This window comes from Hetaerina americana, unplaced genomic scaffold (assembly GCF_022747635.1).
Source record: "Hetaerina americana unplaced genomic scaffold, ioHetAmer1.1.p SCAF_66, whole genome shotgun sequence".
Classification (NCBI taxonomy): Eukaryota; Metazoa; Arthropoda; class Insecta; order Odonata; family Calopterygidae; genus Hetaerina; species Hetaerina americana.
In genome coordinates this window covers 2,251,209-2,270,162 of record NW_027287272.1, presented here as the reverse complement: position 1 = coordinate 2,270,162, position 18,954 = coordinate 2,251,209, and the positions used below count along the sequence as shown (strand labels likewise).

Below are 18,954 nucleotides of genomic sequence, written 5' to 3'. Positions count from 1 at the left end.
TCATTCTTATCCCCAGCTCTCCTTTGATTTTTCTAGCATTCCCTCCGCTTTTGCATGAAAAAACACAGGTCTACGCCCCTGTCTCACGTATCGCCGCCATCTTGACAAGCCAATCACAAATGCAACTGAGATATCTTAGAAACATACACGTTTCGGATAAGTTGCCAAACTCTTCCATCCACCCTTTTTCTCTGCAGTACTTGAATATTTCTGTACATTTTGGTCTATAGATATTTATTCTCGAAAAACAATAAGCATAAGTATACTTGTTAACTTTGAACTGATAAATGCTTGACCCTAATCTATTGCCAGTTACGTCCTTTTCTTCGTATTTTAACTGGTTGACCTAATATTTTTACCTTGCATATATTTTTATCTCTAATGATCTTAATGGGCCAATTAATTCACTTCTTGTCATAACTTTAAGAGTGCACAAGTATTATCCTTTCTTAATTTCTGAGAGTGCTCTTCAATTTAAATTCAGTGCACCAATTTCAACCTCCTTCCTTAACTTTCCTTATCTTTCCCTGAGGTCTACTCCACGCTTCATTTGCCAAACTGGTTTTCTACCTCAAATATGTCTTTTTAAGTCTCTCTGTATTTCATTCTGCCTAATCAGCTGCCTTGAATTTGCCTGCGTAATTGACTGCTTCACTACCTTTTTCTCGTCTACATTCCCATGTTCTTCCCCGATATATATATATATATATATATATCCGAATAGGGCCGAAAGAATAGATATATATGTATTCTTTTGGCCCGTGTGTTTTATTCAGGAAGGAAGAGATTGCGTTTTTCTAGGGAGCAGATATTAAGTGAGAAGCAAGGAAATAGGCCTCACTTCTCTAAGAAGGAGTCGTTGGACGTAGATAGACTTGGTTTAACTTTTTGGCCTTTTATATTTACGATATAGTTATTCTTTGCACTCTTTCTCTTCTTTCAGAACTCCATATTCGATTCATAATTTACCCTTCCGTATTTATAATTGCGTGTTAAGCTAAACAGGATTGAAAAAAGAGAATCGAGGCAAGTAGAAATTGGTGTGGGGCAGGGGATGACCGCTAACGGTTATAAATAATAAATGAACACGGGCCTAAAAAGACGGAGTTCTACTGAATGAAGTGAGTTCAAACATAAGAGAGAATTGTGTTCAAACGTCAGAACAGGCGTAGGCACACGTGAAATACTATATGCCTTGGGGTTTTAGGAAGATACGATCAGTTGGACTTTTCTGGGGTTTGGCACAGATTAATTAAATTCATCAAATCGCATTAAAAAAAGTCATCAATTCGCACAGTTTTTTAGGATTACGATTAGGATTATATATATATATATATGTGTATATATATATATATATATATATATATATATATATATATATATATATATATATATATATATATATATATATATATATACATATATATATATATATATATATATATATATATATATATATATATATACATATATATATACATATATATATATAATCCTAATCGTAATCCTAAAAAATATATATATACTACCTTGATCAAAAAGTTCCCGGAATAACCACCGTGTGGCGCTCCCATCGTTCCGATTTGAGTTCTGTTTTTTTTGTTAAATTGGTACATCTGTTGTTGATATTCCCTTTAAATCTTAGTGTCATAACTTGACATTTGCAAAAGTTACGGTCGGTTTTCGGTATGTCCATCAGTGCTTCCTGCAATTTTTCCATTACTTCCTCTCGGCTGCTAAAACGCGTTCCCCGTAATGGTTTTTTAACTCGATTGAACAGAAAGAAGTCACAGGGAGCCAAATCAGGTGAATTCGGTGGCTGTTGGATGGTATTTGTTGCATTTTTCGTCAAAAAATTACGAATAATGATAGCACTGTGCGACGGTGCGTTATCATGGTGCAAAATCCACGAGTTTTCTGCCCACATTTCTGGTCTCTTTCGGCGAATTGCTTCACGCAAACGTCTCATAACGCCCAAATAATACTCTTTGTTTACTGTCTGGCCTTCTGGCAAAAATTCATGATGCACTACACCGTTGTAATCCATGAAAACCGTCAGCATTGCCTTCTTTTTTGACTGAAAACGACGTGGTTTTTTTGGTCTCGGCTCATTTGGTGAACGCCATTCACTTGCCTGATGTCTGGATTGCGTGTCGTACTCATAAACCCACGTCTCGTCTCCATTAATGATCCTTTTGATGAATGTGGGATCGGATTCAGCCTCGCAAATCATGTCTTTTGCGACGTCAACACGGTCTCTTTTTTGCATGAAATTGAGGTCTTTTGGCACCAACTTTGCTGCTACACGACGGAAACCCAAATCATTAACCACAATGTCTTGGGCGGATCCATAGGCAATGTTCAAGTCCTCCGCTATTTCTCTGATGGTTAATTTGCGGTTATTGACCAACATTTCTTTTACTTTATCAATTTTTTCACCGACTTTCGATGTCGATGGTCTGCCACTGCGTTCATCATCTTCGATTGACTCACGACCACTTCTGAACCGCTCGTGCCACTGGTAAACGACCGTTTTTTTTAGAGAATCGTTGCCGAAACACTTTTCCAACATTTCCAACGTCCGTGCGCCACTAAATCCGTTTTTTACGCAAAATTTAATACAAGTTCGTTGTTGCAAATTTAAATCCATTTCTGAAATTGTAAAAAATCACCAACACACACAGAGATAGATGTACTCTTGGCTACGTAACTTTTGCAAATGTAAAGTTTTGACACTAAGATTTAAAGTAAATATCAACAACAGATGTACCAATTTAACAAAAAAAACAGAACTCAAATCGGAACGATGGGAGCGCCACACGGTGGTTATTCCGGGAACTTTTTGATCAAGGTAGTATATATACGAGTGTCATCCGGAAAGTAGTACCCGTTCGTGCCGCATGAAGTGCTGACGACGCGAGTAGCCGCTGGACGAGGTCAGATAGCTTCAGTGGCTTGTCTGCCTTCTCTGAGCCAAGTTGCGTGACGCTAGCATTGCCTGTGTTGTTTCTGTGATTGTTTACAATGTTTAAAAAAATTGAGAACGCCGCCAGTTGTGAAGTGAGGGCAGTGATTAAATTCCTCAATGCAAGAAACGTTCGCCCATGTGATATTCATCGCCAATTAAAGGAGGTGTATGGAGACAATGTAATGGACGAGTCGTCTGTTCGGCGGTGGTGTCGCAACTTCAACATGGGGAGGGGGAACACACACGACGATGAGCGTTCGGGGAGACCGTCTGTCATTTCAGACCAACTGGTGAGCTCAGTTGACGAATTCGTGAGGAACGATCGGCGCGTCACAATTGATGACATCTGTGAGCATTTTCCCAATGTTTCTCGAACAATTGTTCATGAAATTGTTAAACACCATCTGCATTATGCAAAAATTTGTGCAAGATGGGTCCCTCGCGTATCTCAATGAGCTGGCGGCGAAGGACTATGCAGCAGGAATACAGAAACTTGTCACACGTTATGACAAATGCCTTAATTTGCTTGGAGATTATGTTGAGAAGTAGTTTAAAGCATCCTCTTTCAAATAAAATTTTTTATGTTTGTTAATATTTACTTTTGTGTCTTTATTTCACGAACGGGTACTACTTTCCGGATGACCCTCGTATGTATATATATATACATATATATGCATACATTTTTATTTTTCTATTTTTCCAAAAAGTGGTACCTCATCTCGGTGCGTCCTCTTTTTTAAAGGTATTCTTCTACTTAGAAAGATATATGTAATGCCACCACATTGAGATGCAATGTGGTGTTCGAGCGGGTGGTGCGAGGTGAATACTTGTATTGTAAATGGGAGTATGGGGAGAGAATAGGGTTTGTAGGGCATTGCGACACTGGAGGGAATTATTAGAATAATATTGTCTTGGTCGAATATTTGACAATAACTATCTATGCACGAAAGTCAGGCCATTGACGAACAGAAGTGCTGCGACGAAAATTGGAAAAGTTGATTCCATAAACGTTTAAATGCAAGTATTTGAAAGGTTAACATCCAGAAATATTAATACCTCCAGAATATTTTCGTATCTATCTTTAAAGTAGGTTTACAAATTGCGTCCACCGACTCCTTCTATGAGAGGTGCGGCCTATTTCCTTGCTTTTCACTTAATATCTCCTCCCTAGAAAACCGCAATATCTTCCTTCCTTAATGCCTCCTCAACCACCCAACATTCTCTCGCACATGACACGTCCTTGTCAAACTCTACACTCCAATGCATCTCAACATCTTTAAAGTCTTTCAATCCACACATAAACATGTGTACTTTAAATAATAACTAATAAACGGGTTACTTTTATATATTCACCTGGAACTGGCAGTGCATTTATCTCGGAGAGAAGCACTCCCGCCAAGAACACGCTAAGAACCAAACACCACTTCATTGTTTGAAATCTGGAAAGAATGGAAACGTGAATTCACTCTATGTGGCATAATTATGAACCTTATCTACTGGTAGGAGGGCAACAAATTAAAGGCCATTAAAACTAAATGAAAAATAAATCAATGTTTAACATTTAATATGCCGGCTGGCGTTTGACTGAAGTATATACATCCATAGCCATGCTTATAATGTGAAAAATAACTACAGGATTGTACACTTGTAATAGAGGAGGAAGTATTTACATAAATACACATCTGAGGGGCAATAGAAAGACAAGAGCTAAGCGAAGTGTTGGACTCACCGAATGACTGCTCAACTCGAAGAACCGATCAGCTTCTAACACTGCCATCCGAGGTCACAGCTTTTATACCTACCGCCGCTTCGCTGGTGGCAGTAAGGATTTCCTTGATAAGCGAAAGCGATATCTTCGGCCACTCGGTTCCTCGGCAAGAAAAGTTTACGACAATACGCGAATTTCGGAAGTATACGCAAGTAACCTCACCTTATCTTTGTTAACTAGAAGATAAAAGAAATAACCAATTTTATGGGGTCTTTACTGGTTCAAGTAAGTTGACAATCGGCTCCAACTACAAAATAATCGACATTTTCCTAATATCAAGGGAAGATATTAAGGACTAGAAGCCGAATTTAAAGAATTCCATTCTACGGGTGTGTTTTGATGGTATCATATTAGTGAAACTTTTGGAAAATATGTATTATATATATATACATTCAAACACGAAATCCCGCCAAACGGCGAATAAATACTCATATATACAGAAACAGATATAAGGAAAATGGATAGGAACACATATAAAGGACGAACACAATAGAGGTGGGGAAGGCGGAATCGAACGGATCACAAGAGTAAAAATATCTCCTCAACCGGGACTCGAACACCGGATCTTTCCACTTGCCGGGCGGATGCTCTTAACCACTTGAGCTATCGAGGATACGTAATTTACCCTGAGATCCGTGGGTCTAATATGTCGCCAAGCGCCCCGATTCTTTAGCCAAGAGATGGCGTCAGGGTGCTGTTTCACCCACCAAAGGAGAAATAGACAATACACAAGAGGAAAGGAAAGTGGTTAGAATTCATACAACATCATACAGGAAAAGAACAGTGCGTTTCGTGGCACGCATAGCCAGAAGAAAGAGATGAGCCACATTGGCCAAATACACATTCAAACACGAAATCCCGCCAAACGGCGAATAAATACTCATATACTATATACAGAAACAGATATAAGGAAAATGGATAGGAACACATATAAAGGACGAACACAATAGAGGTGGGGAAGGCGGAATCCGCCTGAGGATTCCGCCTTCCCCACCTCTATTGTGTTCGTCCTTTATATGTGTTCCTATCCATTTTCCTTATATCTGTTTCTGTATATATATATATATATATATATATATATATATATATATATATAAAATATCTTCGAAATGGAACGCTCATCGGCGACCCACAAATATATAAAAACACAGATGTAGATTTTTAGAATATAGAGACACAAAGAAAGGACACTCACAATTTGTTATTTTACGTTTCGACAGCACGGCTGTCGTCTTCAGACAACAGCCGTGTTGTCTATCAGTTGTCTGAAGACGACAGCCGTGCTGTCGAAACGTAAAATAACAAATTGTGAGTGTCCTTTCTTTGTGTCTCTATATTCTAAAAATCTACATCTGTGTTTATATATATATATATATAGTATATATATATATGACACTTAGCACTAGTGGACATAGACAAAAACACAGAAACACACAAAAAAGAGACTCACTATTTTTGTGTGGTGTGTTTCTGTGTGTTTTTGTCTGTGTCCACTAGTGCTAAGTGATATACATTATTATTCACGTCCGTGAGACTTTCAAAAAGTGTTATATATATATATATATATATATATATATATATATATATATATATATATATATATATATGTATATACATAGAAAGGAAGGGGTCCACTGAGAAAAACAACGTACATTTAGTAGTCAACATGCAGTGGTCTGGTGAGTATTGAGACTTTGTCGTAAAAAGGTTATTTAAAAACAATGATAATGTGGTCGCGACGCAGAGCCCTTTTCGTAGGAGGTTTGTTTTAAGTCGTCATAGGAGCGTTCATAATGCTACCAGAATTTTAAAACGGATCACTATTTTACGGGCGACAGGAACTGCACTACATAGAAAACCGGCTGTGAGATTTAGAAGTTCGCTCCCTGATAATATCGCGGCAGGGTGAGCATTCTTTGATCAGTCGCCATTTACTGACGATGTTTGTGCGCGAATTGAAGTAAAAATTTCCGTTACTATACAACCAAACACCCTCGCTAACTGGTCTCAAGACCTCTTTCATACTTTCAAAGTGACTGTTTAGTGGGCTGAGAAAAGAATTTTCAAAAACTTTTTTGAGTGATTTCGTCGACATGTGTACCGCTCATCTAGTGTCTTATTTAACATTGGAAACCGTATAAAATAAATTGGATGAAGTTTTTTAATATGAACATTTTTAAACATTATCTTGGTCGATTAATTTTCTAATTTACCCCATTGAATGAGAGCCCATTGTGTTTCAATCATAATTAATAAATTATGCACTGAAATAGTACTACAAAAATAAAAATATAGAAACAAGCGAAATTTAACATTGACATTCGTGGCATATTAATTAAGGTCATACATAATTATTACTATTTTAAGGTAATCTACCGTTCGAGGTATGTTATTGCATGGACACGGCCATCAGATAAATATTTTGTAACTCCTAAAAAAACATAAAATCCAGCATCCTACTCAACATCAGGTCCCTCTTCATCTCTAAGTACTTCCTTCCTCCCTTCATCCCGTCCAACATCCCAATACTGCTCCTTCCCTTTCCTCGTTTGCCTCTTCTACCCTCAATTACAGTCTTCAACATCTCACTGCCGGTTAAAAATCCATTCATCCACTTTTCCTGCCTCCATAGCATTTCTCCCAACAAACCCCTCCCTTCGCCCTCCATACCAAGTACTTCCTCATTTGTTTTCTCCTCTGTCCATCTCACCTTCTCCATTCTTCTCCACACCCACATTTCAAAAGCCTCCAATCTTCGTCTATCCTCCTGCTTCAATGACCACGTTTCCGCGCCGTACATAGCTACGCTCCATATCAAAGTTTTTACGACTCTTTTCTTAATATCCTTAGTCAACGTCCCTCTCATCAACTTCCTCCTCCTTGTGAAAGCCTCTTGGCCTAACGCAATTCTTCTCCTTACGTCCCTACTACTTTGACCGCGTGAGTCCAAAACTTTTCCGAGATACGTAAAATGTTATACCTGCTCTAGTTTTTGCCCTCCTATTTAAATGTTAAGCTTGGCCTTTTTCTTCCTATAAAATCGCATAACCTTTGTATTATTAATTTTGATTTTCATCCTATACCCGTCGCACTGAATTTCCAATTCACTCACCAATGCTTGCAACCCCTTGGCTGACTGACAAACTAAAAAAAGCTTGGTTGGTAAAGACATCAGCAAACCTAACTGATTTTACGAATTTCCCGCCCACCTTTATTCCTACCTCCATTTCTTCCCATGCCTCTTTAATCATTTCCTCTACATACAGGTTGAACAGCAATGGTGATAATGGGAAACCCTGCCTTAACCTCTTCCCAACGCTGCCCAACCGGACTCCCCGTTCCCCACCCGCACCTGAGCAGTCTGGAACATGTACAGGTTGTGGATTAGCCTCCTTTCCTTCCAATTTATTCCTAATTTCTCCAATATACTCATTAGTTTTTCCCAATTCACTCTATCAAACGCTTTTTCGAAATCTACGAAACAGGCAAATACCTCCTGGCTGTCTATATGCCTCTCGATTAATAATCTTATTGCTGCAATGGCATCATGCATACCTCTCCCCTTCCTAAACCCAAACTAATCATCCCCTAAGAAATCATTTGCCCTACTCTCTATCGTTTTTTTTATGATCCTTAGAAAAAAGTTAGCTACGCGGGATGTCAAACGTATTGTTCTGTAGTCCCCACATTTCCTTTTCCTTTTCCCACAGTAGTCTTTACCTTTTTTCGGGTTAGGAACTCAAACTGATTTCACAAAGTCATCCGGCCAGATTCCTTCATAATATATACTACGGATCAGCCCATATAGTCTCTTCCGCCCACATTTTCCCAAACATTTCAATGGTTCCGCGTGAATGTTATCCACCCCACAGCCTTATTTAGTTTCATCTCCCTTGGTGTCCTCTCCATCTCATCGTCTAGTATGCCTGGACCTAAGCTATCTTCCTCTGCGTCATATTCCTTTTCAATGTCTAACTTTGTTGCTCGAAGTTCTTTGCCATACATTTCTTGCATGTGTGCCTTCCATCTCTCTTGGATCTTTCCTGCGTCAACTATTACCTTAACCGCCTTATCTCTAACTGTTAGCATAGACCTCCCTTTCTTACTTCCCGATAAAGATTTAACTTTGCTGTGCAAAGGACCGATTTCACCCTTCCTCTGCAGACTTTCCATATCCTCGCACTGCGTATTCCACCAGGCTTCTTTTGCTTTATTTGTTGCCCGCCTCAATATATTGTTTCATTCTTTGTACTTTATTTTGCCTAATTCTGTAATTACATTCTTCCATTTTCGCCGCTCATCCATCTTTGTAATCATCTCATCCGTGATCCATGGTTTCCTAGTCCTTTTAGCATTAACGGTTCCAATAGTGTCTTTTGAGGCTTTAGACAAGCCTTTCTTGATAATTTTCCATTTTTCTTCGATAGTACTCAGCTCTTTACCATCCTCTGTGGTTTCCTCAACAGCCGGTTTGTACTCCTTCCTTTTTAATCCATTTAATGTTTCTACATTCTATTTTCTATCCCGCCGCCCCTGCCTTATCTTTTTGAAACGGACACTGCATTTCATAACAACTAAATTGTGGTCAGAGTCCGCATCCGCTCCCGGGAAGCTGTGCGAATTTATCACACTATTCCTAAACCTGTGTCTGACCAGGATATAATCTAGCTGATACCTTTCTGAGTCGCCTGGTATTTTCCATGTATACCTGCGTCTTTTGTGGTGTTTAAACCAAGTGTTGGTGATGACTAAACCCTCTCCCCTGCAGGACTCAATTGCTTACTCCCTCAATAGTCGTTTTCTCACGTTCAGGCTATTTTTATGAGCTCGGCCTTGTGCATATGTTAAAAAAAGATCAAATCGATTTGTCATCCACCGTGTAGCCCTGATTTAGTACCAGAAGACCTCTTTTTTTATTCCCGTTCAGCAAGAAAATTTTATGGCCAGCGTTTTTCGGCGCCTGTAAAGTCCCTTGATGTATTCAAAAACCATGTTTTGGAGGCACCTCAATCGGGGTGGAAAATGTCTCATGAAAATTGGATTAAGCGAATGCAAAAGTGAATTTATCATCGTACGGAGTACTTCGAAAAATAATGAATCAATTTCCAACAAAAAATTACTCTTTTATCATCAAGAGGCTGAATATATTAATTGCAACCATAAGATGTGTTCCATAATTAGAGTCTAACTACATATCTCTATCAAGGATAGCACATTTCCCATGAACACCCAAATTTATTTGGTTGTTTTAACTTAGTGCTAATATTTTTTAATATCGTCTAGTGCAGAGCTGAATTACATTGGCCATTCCTGTGTCCTCAACCGAAAACCCTTATCTCTTCATACGCCCACTTATACGTTTTAGCAATCCCCCTTTCGTCCTTCCGGTGTGTTTCAACTCCCTTCCTTTTATTCTATATTCCCGTGGACGAGTTTTTCTCGCAAGCTAGCCTGTTTGTTTTTGAGTAATGCATTTTCCCAATATGCCTCATTAAACTCTTCGTCTTGATATGGGTGCCTTTAAATGCTTTCATCCGACCCTTTCTGACAAGTCACGACTGTCATATTTTATACAAAGATTTAATCCATTTCTCTTCTTGGCAGGTGAAACAGATTGCTATCTCTTCGTAGAATAATCGGGGAAATTAATTGGACAAACAGATACAATGATGGTTACGATTTCCTGGTAGCTTAATTGGTCAAGCATTGGCCTGGTATGCTGAGACCCTCCGACGTTCCGTAGGCTTGATCTCTAATCTTGTCTGGGCTTCTGAAGTTCTGAAGCAGATGAGAGAGAGTCGTTTGCCGAAACGTCGACATAGATAAGACATTCAAACATAAGGAATACCCGAGAAAATTAATTCATTACATTTGGATGGACAGCACTAATGGCTCCTTTCATCAACTTTACCTTTATTTTATAATTGGCTTAACCCGCAATTAATTAGACTCTAGCTTGACACATATTATCTGTCATTAAGAACTCGCGATTGGACGGAGTGTCACTTTACTCGTGGGTACATAAATATTGAAGGAAGAAAACCTTTGAGCCTTCATTAAAAGATTTACAAATTACATGAATCACTCATTTCGGTACTAGAGACATGAGTTCAGTTAGCATATAGGCGTTTAATTTTATATCCAAACAGGCATAGGATATAAACTATAGCCTATGATGGATATTATGAAACATTTAAGACACACACACACGTACACTAATAGAAAAGAGATATTACAAATCACCGCCGGGGTCGATATTCGATCCAAGTATTTATCGCACCTGTATGGTACGGTATCGTACGACGACACTGGTCCGCGGTTCTTTGACTCAAATGGCGATTTCATCTACTGCAGACTGTTGTAGTTAAGATTAATTTACATCTACTTCTACTTAATACCCCGCAAGCCATCACAACGGCATGTGGCGGGGGGTGTTAGGGCATCACCGGTATAAAGAAAAAACACATCATTACAAAGCTACAAATTTATGAAGTTCAGAAACAAAATATAGTATCCAGTCATGCAAAAACCATTACAACCCACGCAGAAACTACCAAATAACATACACATTCACCGAAAAATATACTTGAGAAACTATGGGCCTAAAAAGGGCCTTGTCGCCCAAACCTAACACCTCCAAGGACGAACGAAAAGCACTTCAAGCTTTGCGTAGGAATACGGATATCGTGATGTTACCTTCGGACAAGGGAAAGGCTAAAATCATCATTTGCAAGGAAGAATACCATGGTAAAATACGAGAGATTCTCTCAGACTAAGCCTATGTAAGGTTGTCCCCTGACTCCACGGATACCATCATGAGATAGATCTGCTCCCGCATAAAGAAGACCGAGATTCTTGCCGAAATTACTAATAACTTGAGGCCACAAGCACCAGACCCACGTCCCCCGGAGATCATACGGCTTACCCAAGATCCACAAGATCGGCGCACCACTGAGACCCATTGTGATTGCCATCAGCTCCCCTACCTAGAGACCTAGCCAAGAAGCACCTCACCAGTGTTCTGTTTCCACATATAGGCTGCTGCGAGCATCATCTCAGAAACTGCAGATTTTTTGAAAATCCTGATGAACTCAATCTGGAGGAAAGGGTGAGTTTGGACGTGGTACTCTTTTCACACGGGTCCCCCTGACTGACACTTCACGCCCCCTGGACGTCAAGTTCAACGCTGCCACGGGTTCCGCCACGTCTTGACATCCACCTACTTCCTGTATGATGGACAATACTTCGAACAAGCAGATGGAGTGGCAATGGGATCTCCACTCTCCCCTCCCATAGCCAACCTCTTCATAGAAGACTTCATAGCAATTAACCCTCTATTTCATACTGTATGTCCTGTTCACCACTACCTTTGCCCAAAATTTCAAAACTGCGCCGTTGTCTATTTTAAACATTAATCCCATCCCTTGCACCAATCCAAGATTGAGTCAAGGCCCCTAGAAAGTACCTCACGATTTAGTGTTCTCCTTATTTCCCTGTGTGCAACCGTGTCGTCATCAAATAAACTGGCATCGCTACTAAAATGTGCGCTTAAGTCATTAATGTGTGTTAAGAATAGAAGCGGCCCTATTAAACTTCCCTGGGGGACGCCCCACATTATATCTCCATCGGTTGAGCAGAACACATTGACGACTACTATTTGTTTACGATTTGACAAGTAGTATCTAATTAAATTCATAATTTTCTCGTTGATACCATAGCATTTCAGTCGACTTCATTAATGACAACATCACGCTAACTGGAGAGAATCAGGTGTTTCTGAGGCGGGTTGGAATCCCCTGAAAATAATGTTCGGTCAAAACAGGACAAAGAAAAAATGTGAAACAATAGATCTCAAAGAAATATCTCTTTATTGTGTGAAGTGAAACAGAGAGAGTTGGAGAAACAACGTAGAAATAGATAAAGCAAGTAGCCGGCGCGCATGACTAATCAGAATCAAATATGGCTGACTTCTCCCATGACCCCCGCCAAAAAAAATTACAAACAAGAGGCCGAATAACTTTAACTGAATGGCTTCGTTCTGGATTTAACCTCTCCGGAAATACAACAGACAGTAGCCGTTCGAGAAAACTTGTCTCCGCCTTGTCAAAAGCACGGACAACCCATTGCTTCGATGAATGCCTTTGTGGTCCATTAGATTTCCCTCCCAAGCTGCTTCAGTGTGAAGAACTGACGCGCATCGATGGACAGGGCTATCCCGATTACAATGGCTCTCTATTCCTCCTCGTGGAACTTGGGCAACTTCAGGTAAATTTTTAGTGGCGGGTGTGGGTGCTCGTGGCTGTCACTGGAGTCGCTGGAATCGTGGGATGACGACGATGATGGCGAAACGTGAGAACTGGAACTGCTGCTGTGAGAGTGCGAGGGTTTCTGCGGCTTCTGGGTTTGGTGTTCCTCTGGACTCGCTGGACTGGAGTCTTCAGACTCCTGAGATGATGACGACGACGAAGACGATGACGAATCTTGAGAACTGGAACTGCTGCTGTGAGAGTGCGAGGGTTTCTGCGGCTTTTGGGTTTGGTGTTCCTCTGGACTCGCTGGACTGGAGTCTTCGGACTCCTGAGATGATGACGACGACGAAGATGACGACGAATCTTGAGAACTGGAACTGCTGCTGTGAGAGTGCGAGGGTTTATCTGGATTGTGTTCCTCACTGGAACTGCCATGGCTGGAGCTGTGGTGGTAAGGTTTCTTGTGACTGTCACTGCCGCATCCGTAGTCTAATTGGATGGGACTATCTAGCACCCCTTCATCTGCTTCCACTTTCTCCGTTAGCTCGTTTTCCTCTAAAAGACCAACGAGGTTAGTTAGGAAAAGGAAATCATTAGGTTTTGTCTCTACGAAACGGGTACGCCTAAGTCCCGTCAACACTTCAACACTACAATAAAAACCATAAAACCCACTTGCTAACAATAAAAAGCAACCGTCGATTATCGACTTGTTGCATTCGTTTTTATAATCACTAAATCTACAACAGCATGACTGAGTATAGTTGGAATTTGTGTGCCAAACGAAAAAAACTGCGCAATTGAAAAGAGCTTATCGTTGATGGACTAATTGCTGCCTGACAAACACATGATGCCATTTCCCAAGTTTCACACTGCATGAGCGCCTTGGATTGCAGCAGGGCAAACGGGGAACTACGAATGCGTACCGCCTGCTACCATAAGATGAAGTGATGCGGGTTGGTATGGTGAGTTCCCGCGTTAGCCTGGGAGTTGGATCACGAATCTGTCCAAGGTCCCTGGACATTAATAGCCACGGGATCTCCTACGATAGGAACTCACCAAGAGGAACTTGCTTTTGACTTGTAATTCGCATTATATATTTTCCTATACACCTCATCTATTTCCCTGTGAGGTATACCTGGTCCTATCTATTCTCATTTAAGTCATATTCTCCGTATCTTCTACATGAATCATACACAATCAAATACATTTATCTATCATAGATCTTTTCATGTTACAGCATGCCGTCCATGGAACTCTCTCCCAGATGACATGAATAACTCTCCATCCACAACAACATTTAAGAGAGCACTTCACAATTTCATTTTCCTCAGGTACTTCGCTTAACCAGTATACCCTCCCTCATTACACTCAGCTGCCATACAGATCACTGTTTCTATTTTTTCTTTAGTCATCTCAAGCAGTAGAGTTTTGCATCATTAGTTTGACTGAATGTTGTTTCTCATTAATCCTCATGTGTTGTTGACGCAATTAATTTCTTCATTTACATTTCAGGAACTTAATAATATATATATACCTAGTAAAAATGATTATTACAATGCATAGGTATCTTTCCTTTATTTCATGGGGTTTTCGCAGGCTTTTCACACCCCCCTTCTCTTCGTGGGTGTTTTCCTGCCTGGGGTTTTATATACTAGGTGAGCAATGCCACGCTCTCCCTGCCTCTTCCCACAAACTTCATTCTTTGCTTGGACTTGCCTTATTTTACTGTTCTCTTTCTTCACCCGTCATTTACTTTAAGTATGTTTGTATGTATAGCTGTATCCTTAATTTATATATGCGTATATCGATATACATACATATGTTTTTCTTTATATACATTCAAGGGCGCTTCGAAAAGTACGGTCTCCTATTTTTTTTAAGAAAAATCAAATTTATTTTCAACTTTGCGTGCATCGTTGGCTACTTTGAGCATTTAGCTTTTTCTCTACACAATCTCCTTGACGATCAATCACTTTTTGCATCCTTGTAAGCAGCTTTTCAATACCAGCGTCGTACCTTTCTCCTGCCCGAAGCCAACTGACGACTCCGATATAAATTCATCGCAATTTAGTGGAAGTGTACGGTGAGAAGTGTATGGACATCAAAAACGCGCGGAAGTGGCTCAGGGAGTTTTTTGATGGCCGGGAAAACGTCCACGATGAGCAGCGGTCGGGGCGGCCGAGTTTGCCGGAATCAACGGTGGCTCCAATTGACGAGATGGTGCGCAATAACCGGAGAATTACCCCTCATGAGATAAAGGAAGGCCTTAATGAAGAGAGTGGCTACTTCTTCGTGCTGCAGAATATTGTGTCGGAGGTCCTCGGTTACAACAAGGCGTCTCACCAAAGGAGTGTGTTTGCATCATGGCAATGCGCGTCCACATGTGTCACATCAAACGACCACCATACTCAATGAATTCGACTGGGATATTATCAACCACCCTCCTTATAGCCCGAACGTTGCCCCCAGCGACTACCACTTGCTTCACGCTCTCAAAAAACACCTTGGAGGACAGAAATTCAAGTCAGACGAGGAAGTGCAAGAAGCAGTTTTAAGTATGCGACGCAATTAGGAATACCACAGGGTAAAATATTAATCGAAGTCGTAGTTATGAAAAGATTAAAAGAGTACAGAGGGGAACTATGTCCTTAATAATAAAGGCGAGGATGTTTGCACCTTCAAAAGGAGTGCGATGTTTACTGGAATACTTGAATACCAGATGTAATCGACAGTAACACATAAAACTCATTACCAGAAATTAAATCTGTCAATGGGAATATGTCATATCCAAGCAGAGCTTTTCAATAAAATGGGAAGCTAGGTTTTTTCCGAAACCATGTGACTAAGATCACAAATACAAGGTAATTTTTCGTAAAAAGTGTGCTAGAATGTTTATCTCAAAATCGTGGATTACGATGAGGTAGTTGAACGGGGCATTAATTAATGAACCTTATGCAACTGGGGCACAGGTACTGTTTGGGGTACATACTAAAGAAAGCAAGACACGCGGATGCAGGAGATACAGAATGAGACAATAGGGTGCTGATAACTATGATTTTAGAGAAGGAACTGATGGGGGAAACGAGGTCTGAGGAAGAAAATAATAGGTTTCGGGGTATAGAAAAAAAGCAAAGATGCAATACTTCACCGTAATATTGGATTATATAATGAATTGAGTAATTGTTTATACAGCAAGAACCACCGTAAGCGGGAGGACTCCCAATGATAATTGTCCCTGTAATAATTCCCCAAAATGTATGCATATAGGTGATTACGTTTTTCCAAGATGATTACAGAACTACTCATATAAATTGTTAGATGCTATTTAAAGGGAATTCTTTGGCCGCTCCTGATTGTACCGTTGCATATATTACAGTTAATCACGTTATAATTATAAATTAATCAATTATTATGTTATTATAAATTAATTATGTTTCAGCTCAAATTATACAAGAATAATTAAGTTTAGTATTTTCAAACGCGTTATTTCATTCCAATGGGATTCTAATCTAGTCAAACATCTTAGTCTTTTTTGACTAATATTCCCGTAATTTTCTTCGTTTCATTTCGTTTCTTTGATATTTCACACCCTGATTGTTCATCATTACTTTTCGATATAATTTGCCAGGGGTGTTCGCGTTTCTGTGGCCATCCATTATATGGCCCAACGAATACATTATTTTAGCCCGTCCTTCTTTGGTTGAGCGTGGGAACAGAATATGGATTTTAGGGCATTGTAACACTGGCGGAAACCATAAGAAGAACTGAAGGCAAAATAAATTATGATGAATAATATAGGGAAAGGAGTAGAGATACCCTGGTGTGATCGGGTATATTGGAAAAACGTCCCATTTACTCGGCTGTGTAACAAAAGTTGCAGATGCGAAAAAAATCAGACCATTGTTAAACTTAATATTGTTGAACAGACATATAGCTACGAAAATTTGAAATGGTTATTGAACATATTTTTAAATGAATGTATCCGAGCGGTTAATCACCCAATTTCTTAATAAATGAAAAATATTTTCGTAACTATTTTTCAGGTAGCATTTTGTAACTTCGTCCAATGACTCCTGGTTAGGGTTCTGCGACCTCCCTGTCTTTTTTCTCTCTTAATATCTGCTCTCTAGGAAATTCTCCCGAAATCTCTTCCTCCCTCCATAACTCCTCAAAAACTAAACATCCTCTTTTCCATGCCACCTTCTCATCACACTCTGTACTCCAACACTTCTAAACATCTCGGATGTCTTTCAATCCACGACCATCCTCTTTCAACTTTTGCGCTGGGCCTACTTTATTATTTTGTGGGGGTGCGTGGGTGTATGGAAGTATATTAATAAAATGGTTAATTTTATATATTCACCTGGAACTGGCAATGCGTTTATCTCGGACAGAACCACTCCCACCAAGAATACGCTAAAAGTCAAACACCACTTCATTCTGTTATACCTGGAAAGAATGGAAACGCAAAATCATTTAAATTCGCAAAATTCACGCTAATCTACTGGGAGGAGGGCGAAAAATTGAAGGCCATCAGAGAAAAATGAAAAATAAGTCAATTTTTAACATTTAATATGCCGGCTGGCGTTTGCCTGAGGTATATTAATCCATGGCCATGGTTATAGTGTGAAAAATAGCTAGCATGTACATTTGTAATAGAGGAGCAGCACTTCCATAAAAAGATATCTTAGACGCTATTAGAAGCCAAACGCTAAACGAAATATTAGACTCACCAGATGACTGCGCAGCTCGAAGAACGGATCAGCTTCTGACACTGGCATTCGAGGTCCCAGCTTTTATACCCACCGCCGCTTCGCTGGCTGCAGTAAGGACTCCATTAAGGATAAGGGAAGGTGATATACCTGAGGCGATTCAGCTCCTACGCAAGAGGAGTTGACGATAGCACGAGCATTTCGTGAAAGTGTTCGTGTGTAACTTCCCCTTACCGTTGCTATAGAGAGGGGAAGAGGTAACCACTGTGACGGGGTCAATCCAGGCTCCAATTTGCTTCAAAGGGGATCTTTAAAAATCATTTGAAACTCTCTAAAGAGGAGGCAAATGTACCAAGATTTAGTCGCCGCATTTAGAGAATTCCATTTAATAAGAATTCATTGATGGTATAATATAGATTGAATTGATAGAAGAGACTGCAGGCTGAATTTTTTCTTGAAAGCCAACTGCTCAGGGTTCCGTGAACTGTCATGCGTTCCTGAATTCGTTTATGTAATAAAAAACAACTGAATATATTCATCGGGACATGTTTCTCTGTGCTGCCTTTGCGGAAATGCTTCTCTAGCTGTCTACCTTTGAATAATTTTTGCACATACGCATTAACTATATTTATCTGCGAAATAGAGCGCTCATTGCTGGACGAAGTAAGATATATAAACACAGACATACGTATGTAAATAACTGCCGGCATCAATTTTACACGGTTGGAAAATCTTTTACGACCCAGACGCATTGACCTCACCTGCAGATGAATTGTCTCCGCTTTCTTTGGAAACCCTTTGGAATCCATTGTTTTGATTGTTCTTTTGTTTAAGGTGTTGTTCCCATGTTTCATCCATGGTTATGAAACGGCGAAAACATTCGTTCTTCTTTGTTGCTGTGAAACAGTGCCAAGCGCTCAATTGAAACATCTCCATGACTCTGGTTTCATGTTTCTTGCCTTCATGGGTTCAGTGTCAATAGTAAAGTGCCGACGGCTCATACCGCCTGCCGCTCCCGCCAATTTCTTTCAGAGCAAGCTGCCTGCCGGCCGCCTGATCTCCTTAAGAGGGGATGTCCCACGGCCCCCTCGCTCTCCGGATTTAAATCCGTGCGATTTTTTTATTTGAGAAGATCTAAATCTGTGGTTCGACCTCGAAGGCTCTAATTTCTAGCGCAAGCAAAGAAACACTGAAAAAAACCTTAAATTTACCATTCATTGGATACTTATGAAATAAGGGAATGGAGGAGGATAGAGA

At 40.0% G+C, this 18,954-nt stretch overlaps 1 protein-coding gene across 1 annotated transcript; it reads right to left on the bottom strand.

The window, feature by feature from the left end:
- Nucleotides 1-12,968: 12,968 nt before the first annotated feature.
- Nucleotides 12,969-18,555, bottom strand: LOC139696061 (uncharacterized). Its single transcript, XM_071594675.1, has 2 exons — nt 18,459-18,555; nt 12,969-13,540 (listed from the first exon to the last, which is right to left on the bottom strand). The coding sequence occupies exons 1-2, from the start codon at nt 18,553-18,555 to the stop codon at nt 12,969-12,971; spliced, it is 669 nt and encodes a 222-aa protein (XP_071450776.1).
- Nucleotides 18,556-18,954: the final 399 nt, after the last annotated feature.